Source organism: Musa acuminata, unplaced genomic scaffold, assembly GCF_036884655.1.
Source record: "Musa acuminata AAA Group cultivar baxijiao unplaced genomic scaffold, Cavendish_Baxijiao_AAA HiC_scaffold_1065, whole genome shotgun sequence".
Classification (NCBI taxonomy): Eukaryota; Viridiplantae; Streptophyta; class Magnoliopsida; order Zingiberales; family Musaceae; genus Musa; species Musa acuminata.
Window position 1 is genome coordinate 384,671 of NW_027021279.1, and position 7,892 is coordinate 392,562.

At 39.7% G+C, this 7,892-nt stretch overlaps 1 protein-coding gene across 9 annotated transcripts; it reads right to left on the reverse strand.

The window, feature by feature from the left end:
• Window positions 1-1,101: 1,101 nt before the first annotated feature.
• Window positions 1,102-7,849, reverse strand: LOC135666041 (uncharacterized). 9 transcript variants are annotated; one of them, XM_065177544.1, is made up of 9 exons: window positions 6,749-7,842; window positions 6,486-6,603; window positions 6,224-6,394; window positions 6,066-6,086; window positions 5,846-5,973; window positions 4,645-4,796; window positions 3,904-3,987; window positions 2,205-3,663; window positions 1,102-1,485 (listed from the first exon to the last, which is right to left on the reverse strand). In XM_065177544.1, the coding sequence occupies exons 8-9, from the start codon at window positions 3,263-3,265 to the stop codon at window positions 1,371-1,373; spliced, it is 1,176 nt and encodes a 391-aa protein (XP_065033616.1). In that variant the 5' UTR covers window positions 3,266-3,663; window positions 3,904-3,987; window positions 4,645-4,796; window positions 5,846-5,973; window positions 6,066-6,086; window positions 6,224-6,394; window positions 6,486-6,603; window positions 6,749-7,842; the 3' UTR covers window positions 1,102-1,370. The 9 variants fall into 9 exon arrangements, with proteins under 9 accessions (XP_065033616.1, XP_065033617.1, XP_065033615.1 ...); XM_065177545.1 differs by lacking the exon at window positions 6,066-6,086 and having other exon boundaries at window positions 4,645-4,926; window positions 5,015-5,973; window positions 6,749-7,849; XM_065177543.1 differs by lacking the exon at window positions 6,066-6,086 and having other exon boundaries at window positions 6,749-7,837.
• Between the last annotated feature and the right edge of the window lie 43 nt (window positions 7,850-7,892).

The window sequence follows — 7,892 nt, forward strand, 5'->3', positions numbered from 1 at the left end:
AAAGATGCTGGCATTTTTTTTAAAAATATTTATCTTTCTTTATCATAAAGATGAAAGAAAATTTTATTATTTTATTACTTTTTCATCCCCTCGACATATATCATCTTTTCCCATTATCATCCTCTTATTTAATATATATATATATATAATTTATTTGTCTAATATTATTTGTATATTATATAAATATAATATATAAATAATATATATATATATATTAAAATTATATTTTATTTTAAAAATAATAAACTTACCTATTAACCATTAGATCAAATGGTGATCTAGTGAGCCTGCGAAGGCAGAAACTTGACTGCAAGATCCATCCATCGAGCGAGCACACTCCAGCTTGATAGTTTCCACGGCCTGTCGAGGTTAAAAAACACTTGATCGATATCTAATCCAATTTTGATATTTATAGTTCAAACACTTTGTTTTTGTTTTTTTTGTTTTTAAAGTATCCATTGGCACACAAGGATGGGCAATATGATGAGCATCATCATTTGATCCTAATGAAAATTGACCATTGATAGTACTTTTCGACAAAAATGCATCATAAAATGGAGAAATCTTGTACCACCTGTAAAAGCACACTCATTTGATCAGATTAAATTTAAACAGCATCAGAAATTGTAATTCCCACTTAGTAGCAATGCATTAATGTGAATTTTCTCCTGATCGCTTTGATCATTTCTAGTGCAAAGGACCCAATCATATTTGGTGATGGACAACACAAGGTGAGTGTGTAAACAGAATGTTTCAAGTGCACAGAGACACATAAGAGCAATAGATTTGCTGTTTTCGAGCATTTGCATTTTAATATGTATTTGCTCGATATTATGCACATATTCTTAATCCTGTTCAATGCAAGCAGTTCACTAAACTTGTTTCTTCGAAACAAATGAGTCCACCCATAGTACAAACATTAATTCATCCTTGGAAGTCTTGCCCCTATATGTTATTAAGGTTTCAAATAGCACAAGAAAAGCCCAGAAAAATCGGTGAGTTTCAATTAGTTTAACTGATGGCTACAAGAACCTTACCAAGCTGAACATGTTGTAAAGAAAACAAAAATGGTCAACATAAAACTTTGCACAATGAGGAACAAAATCCCAATCACTAATATCCATATGGTAAGTAGTTCCATAGAGAGAAAAAAGGGAACATGAAAGCTATCATCTTCAATCAAAGAGTGAATTTCTCAGACAAAAACACCTCCGTATACAGGTTATGGCTTCCTGTCACACATCCTTTCAATTAATTCTATGTCCGCCGATAACATAACAGCAAAATTACAAAATAAAAAAGGGCTATCGTCGAATTTTATGTAAAATAAAAAAATCAAACGAAAAGGAGAAATAAGCAAGAAAAGGGAATTATGAACCTGAGGAAGTACAATTGGTTAGGGTAAACAAGGATGCAGCACCTTTCAAATCATGTTCCTGCGTGTGTTCCACTTGATTAGTCTCATCTCTAAGCTCCAAATTTGTGCTGTGAAATCAAATAAATGTTTCCGTATTAAAATCAGAGCAGTCACAAGATAGCATATGCTGCACATCAGCTTGGGACATAAAAAGAAGGCTATGGAGGTTTAGATGCTCATAGCTTCAAGTAATGATTCTTTTCAGAGAGGGCAAAAAGCATAAATGGATTTTTTGTTGTGATGATCACTGAAACAACCAAGTGCAATAAAGTCACTTCTTAAACTTTACATGAAGAACATTTGAACGAACACCTAAAATTTGTGAACACAATAGGACAAAAGGGCAAAGGGTGAAAATGGGCTACTGAGAAGCCACACTCACCACAGTTCTTATTGAAAGCACTCCTTATTTGCCACAACAATGACAATTATCACAGTATATAACAAGCAAACTAAAAATTCCTGAAATGCTGATACGTTTGAATAAAAATAGTAATAGTTTTCAATTACTGTTAAGAAATCAAATAAAAGTGCAAAAAAAAATTGGCATGACTTGGGGGAGAGGAGATAAACAAGAGTGACTCAAGAAGACCATATGATTAATATAAAATACCATTCTTAATTAAAACATATAGTTCCGGTATTTATCTAGTGCTTTGAATTGGAATAAAGCTTTGAATTGAAATAACACTCCCTAATTAAGAATTTATCTAAATGTTCCTTCATCACTTCATTCGAAAACATAAAGATTCATGGATAAAAACAAAACTAGGACCATAATCCTTACCTGCAATGCAGATGCCCGACCTCGTTAGTCGTATTGATTCTAGAATCTCCCTCATCATCCCCTCCTATCAATGTCTGCCTAATCTCAAACATATCTACCAGAGGCTTAACATCCTCATCCTGCACCACTGATTGCGGATGATGATGATGATGATGATGATGTTGTTGCTGCTGTAGACTCAAAACATTGTTGTTAACACTGTTGCTGTTACTACTGGCATTCGGATCGTTGTTTGGATCTCTAGAAATGCCACTGTCATAGCAGAGGTAATTGTAGTACTGCTGCTGGTCTTGCGGCTGATTCATCGAAGGGAAAAGGTTGGCATCATATATCACATTCTCGGTGTCATCGGTGGGTGTATTAAGAAGCAAATTAGGGTTTACATCCAGATCAGGTGCGAGGGTAGGAATTCCTGGTGTAATGGTCTGAGCTGTGTGCGCACGACAGAGTGCAAGCTGTCTAAGCACGAACGCGAGTTCTGTAGAGTCGTGATCGATCTGGCGCTCGAGATCACGGATGTATCTGTAGCAGCCGCCGACGGGATCATGGGCGCGCATGTCGGACTGGTAGATGATGGTGCTCATGGCCTCGTTGCGCTGGAAGGGGTCGAGGTCGCGGATTATCTTGACGATGTTACTGACGCCGAAGAGACGGTGAGCGTTGAGGAACTTCTGCTGCTGGTTGGCGGGGAAGTAAGGAGCGAGGAGGCAGTCGGGTTTGCACTTGCGGCGCTGGTATTTGCAGGCTGCGCAGGCGGAGTTAGCGGCGGGCTGGGAGGAGGAGCTCTTATTGTTGCTGCTGCTGCTGGCGCTGGTGTTGGTGGCAGTTGTATTGGATGTGGTGGCGGAGGTCATGATAGGATCGAGGGGTGTGGCGATGAAGGTGGCACACGCACCCACCACCCGGAGGACGAGGAAGAGGAGGAAGAGGAGGAGGAGGATATTTTGGTTGTTGTTGCTGTGATGGTTGTTGGTGCGGCGATTCTTGGCAACGATCGGATCGGTCGGCAGGGTCGTAGGGCGGGGCGGATGGTGGGGTGGCGGGCAGCAAAGCGAGCCCATGAACGGAAAGCAGGCGGAGAAGAAGGAGAGGTTTGGAAGCGGAGGGGGAGCGGTTCTCAAGGAAAGGGACGAGGACGATATCACAACAGAATAAATCTCGGAGGAGAGAGGGTGATGACTGTGTGAAAGGGAGAGAGAGAGAGAGAGAGAGGAGAGAGAGAGAGGGGGGGGAAAGAGTCGTGTTGTGCGTGGGTTGTTACCTTGCTATTTTGAATCTTGATCCGGGGTGCGTCCGGAGGAGGTTAAGAAGCACCATTCGTCGTACACGTGCCCACGCTTCCTTGTTTGTTGTGCTGCAAGAACCTTGACGACTCCCTTTTCCTTACTTGCCCAAATACCTGCCTCATCATTGGACAGACATCCAGAGGCCATGGCGGGCCAACTCCGGTCAACCACTCCTATATGCAAAGTAAGAGAAATGCGTAGTAATGTCCTGACTTGTTAAGGAAAGACAAGAATGCAGCATGGAATGAATTGGGAAGGTCATCATCCTAAGAGCAGTTTCCAAAACTTGTGCAGTATAGAAAGGAACTGAAAGGTCAGCATCTATCTACATTGTTTTATACACAGCCACTGCCATCAAATATGTTGTGAACTTGGAAGAACATGCATTAATGTGCAGACTGATCACAACTCACCTCTGCTGCAGTTTGGCCATTCCAAAGATTGTTTGATCCTGTCGCTGGTTGAATCCTTCCTTAAGCAGCGAATGGTTCAAAAGCCTAGCATCAAACAACCATAACATACTTCAGGTGTGGTCACAGGTTATGATTAGATGGCAGTACCAAGAAACAACAATACAACTCAGATGTATTGCTTTTGCAGATGATCAGTAAACACTGGCATTTCACCATACAAGATCGATTGACTATAGTGTTGTATAACTACGATAATATAACAGTATGGCTCATATATTTTATGAAGAACGCTGACCATAAATCAATTGATGCAGACAAGTTCAATACAAAACAGGTAAATGTAAAAGCTACAAAGAACAAAACATTGCATCTGAACAAAAGAAAAGAAAGGAAAATATAGTACTACATCTATCTACAAACCAAGCATGTAGAGTGTAGAATCAGAATTCTGAAGAAACAGACCTTGTTTATCTTTCGTTTCCAACAGCAGTCAATCCAAGAAACCTGTTTTATGTTTTTTGGAAAAAGGAAAACTTCTATTTCTTAAATTACTTGGAACAAGTTCAAACAAAACTGCTGCCAAGGTTTGCCATGTTATATACAGCAGTAAGTTTCTCTCTAGATACATGACTAAATTCAGCTAAATTGAATCCAGGAACCAAAGTTTTAATATCATTCACCAAAGCTTTCAAGTGACAGGCTGATGACCAGTCATGTGAACAAGGTTTAGACCATCGTAACTGATCCTGATCTGAATTTGCCCCTCCCCTTTGCAGCTTGCAGTCCAGTAAGAATAGCAGCCCCCTTTGATTGAATTGGCGATATTGCCTTTCTGCACGCAGAGCCCACAGCTGCTGGCCACTGTTTAGCATCCCACAAGGTGTAACTGATACCTGCACAGCCAGACAAAGCATCAAAAGAGCCATCGCAGTCCAGTAGAAATCCACTCCAGCATTCATCATTTCTATCTGCATTGACTCTAATAAGAGTCTATCAGCATTCATCATTATTAATCCAAGAAACCTGTTACAAGTACAAATAGTATACCTTTAGAGCCAGCAATGTGATACCAGTAGAAAATATGGAAGAAAAAAATAGAATATCATCATACTTTCTGAAATCTTCTCTTGAAGACTGCTCATATATATAAACAATCAGATTTGTCAGTTTGACACTAGTATCAGGGATACATACAACGTTAGAACAGCTGGTCAGGATGTATAACTTAGAAGGAAGAAAAGATTTATCAAGATATTATCCAAAGCGTTAAATAATATGAACATTGTGAGGAAGCACAGCTAGAGTTTTATATGATAATGTGGATTAAGAGGAAGCTTTTCTAAAACAATTGTAAGGTTGGTCGTGTTTTGTTCATTGAAATGTGAGATAGTCAGAAACCAACATGCACAAAAAGTTAAGTGACGAGATCAGAATACTGGTATAGATAATCAAGAATATGAGAAAAGATGGTATAAGAAACATATATGTTCAGGAACAATTGTGTAGCACCGGTCGAAGATGAAATAAGAGAAACCCATTAAAATGGCATAAACATGTCCAAAGCCAACTTATAGTCGATTTACTTAGACAACATGAATTAATTAGGACTAGTGGTGCGAGAATAGAAAGACTTGAGACAAATTTATTCAAAACAACATAAAAGGGATACGAAAGCCATTAAGTTGACTAACAATATAACCCAAAAGGAACCACGTTGGTAGGAAAGATCCATGTAGATGTATTACATGATGTATTACACTTCCTAGATGCCTACACATGCTTTTTATACCATCGGAATTACTCGAGGAATGAAGAATACTCGTTCGAACCTCTTGCTGCTCATCCATAAATATTTTGAGTTAAAGCTGGGATTTGTGTCACTGCAGATAGCACAGATGCTAAATAATCAAATGAAGTAAAGGTAATAAGAAGGATGAGTTACCGAGGCTTGATCTCTGCAATCAACTTTGATGCAACAGGGACACAGCCTGACAGATCTGCCACCTCTGGAGGAGTATTGAAAGTGTCAGCTCCACAAGAGAGACACCACCTGGTTATTTGATCCAATTCCTAAGAGGCAGCAATGCTATCAGAGGAACATTTACAGAATGCAAAGTAGCAAGCTCAATAGGAACTAATCAAGCTCTTCAGCAAGAGCTCACAGTTCACCAACGCCATCTTCGCTATATCCCATCATCCTCAGAAGACATCGCCCACCAGACAAGTAGGCCAAAGACAATTCTCAACCATCAGAAACAAATCAAAGAATGCGGTGTACAGAAGAATAAAAGACCAGACTAGATAGGGACGGAGCTCCAACCCGTCGATCTTCGACGGACTGTTGGAAGGAAACTTCGAGGAGGCAGAGAGGAATCTGGCTTCGGTGAAGTGGGTGGTTATGAGGCGGCGAGCGGGCCTCAAGGTAGCCCACGGCTTCGTCGAGACTATCTCCGGCCGATGCAGAGAAGGGCATGATGGTGGCGTCGTTCACCTGGATCGGGAACATAGGAAGGGTTAGTGAAATCGAGAGAGAGGAAAACCCAAGACTTAGTGAAAGCGAGAGAGAGAGAGAGGCTCCGGACGATCGATCGCGATTGAAGAGGTGAGTGATCTTTGGAAGGCGTGCGAGGGCAAAGCGGGGCGAAGCGGCCGGAGATGAGGACGACAATATCGGAGCCCCGAAGCGTTTGCGAACGCGATCTAAGACGATGAACTTGTTTAGTTGGCAAAATTATGAGAATTCAACTCTCTAGACGGCAACGAGGATAAATCAGTTTGAAGGATGCACGTAGTTGGTACAAAGTGCCTGATTGACAGATGGAACTTGCGCTCAAACCGAAAATACCTGAATCAGCAGCAGAATGCATCTTTCGGCAACAAACATAAAGAGAATCTGTTGAATCCAGAATCTGTTGCGTTATTCTTCGACTCAGAGGCAGGAGATTTATACCATAGTGCATAAAGGAAACAAACAAATTGTTTTACTTGCTCCCAGAGACTACGGAAAAATTTTGTTATGTGGTAGTGTGGAAGCAAATGATCTCCAAATTCAGTGAACCAAAGTCGTAAACTCGGAACCTTTAATAATTTTAGTTTGGACGCTAATAATCCAAGCAATTTGAATACCAGAAACCACATTTCAAATCTTTTTCCACCATTATATGCTGAGAGGAGACACATCCCAGACTCGTTTGAAACAATCTCTGTAATGTTGCATGGCACCGCGAGGATACACTGAGAAGGCCACCATTGCTGGAGAACCTTTTGGGCTTCAGATAAATGAGATTGGATTAAGAGAAAGAATATTTAGATTAAAAATATCACAGACTTAGAGGTTTACAGGGACGCGGAGGCCATCATAGCTTAATTGGACATCCAGACCCTCTGACTCCAGCAACTTGGCAAGCTCTTCATTTATCTCATCATGGTCCATCAAGTGCATCATTCCTAGTGATTATAAAAAAAAAAATTCTACATATCAGAGGTTTATAGTTCAACTTTCCAAATAATTTAAATCATCTTGTGCAACAAATACTTGATGATAATACATTAAGTATTTGTTTTTATGAAGATGACACAAAAAATTCTTGATTCCTTTTCTAGATCATAGAAGAATTGATGATAAAAGAAATTCCAAGAAGACTATTAGATAGAAAAACATAGGCTGTGAAGCAACCGTTATCTATAGAAAAACACAAATTTAGTAAAAGCCAACAAGCTTGCAGTCGAATGAAAAGATGAGAAAAGAACAAAAAAACTTAAATATGACAGAGAGATTAAGGCCCGAGTAAATGGCATTTTGTTGATCTACAGCAGACATGTCTGTTCTTATTTCTGGAATTGACATTTTATTTCTCCAGATTTTCACTTCATACTCCAGCAGACAAATGTTTCTCAATTAATCTGTAAACTGCTAGATCTGTAAACTTATTTCATATGCTAGATAGCTCTTAATTGTTTCAATAACTTCACTTATCGTAATTGTTTTG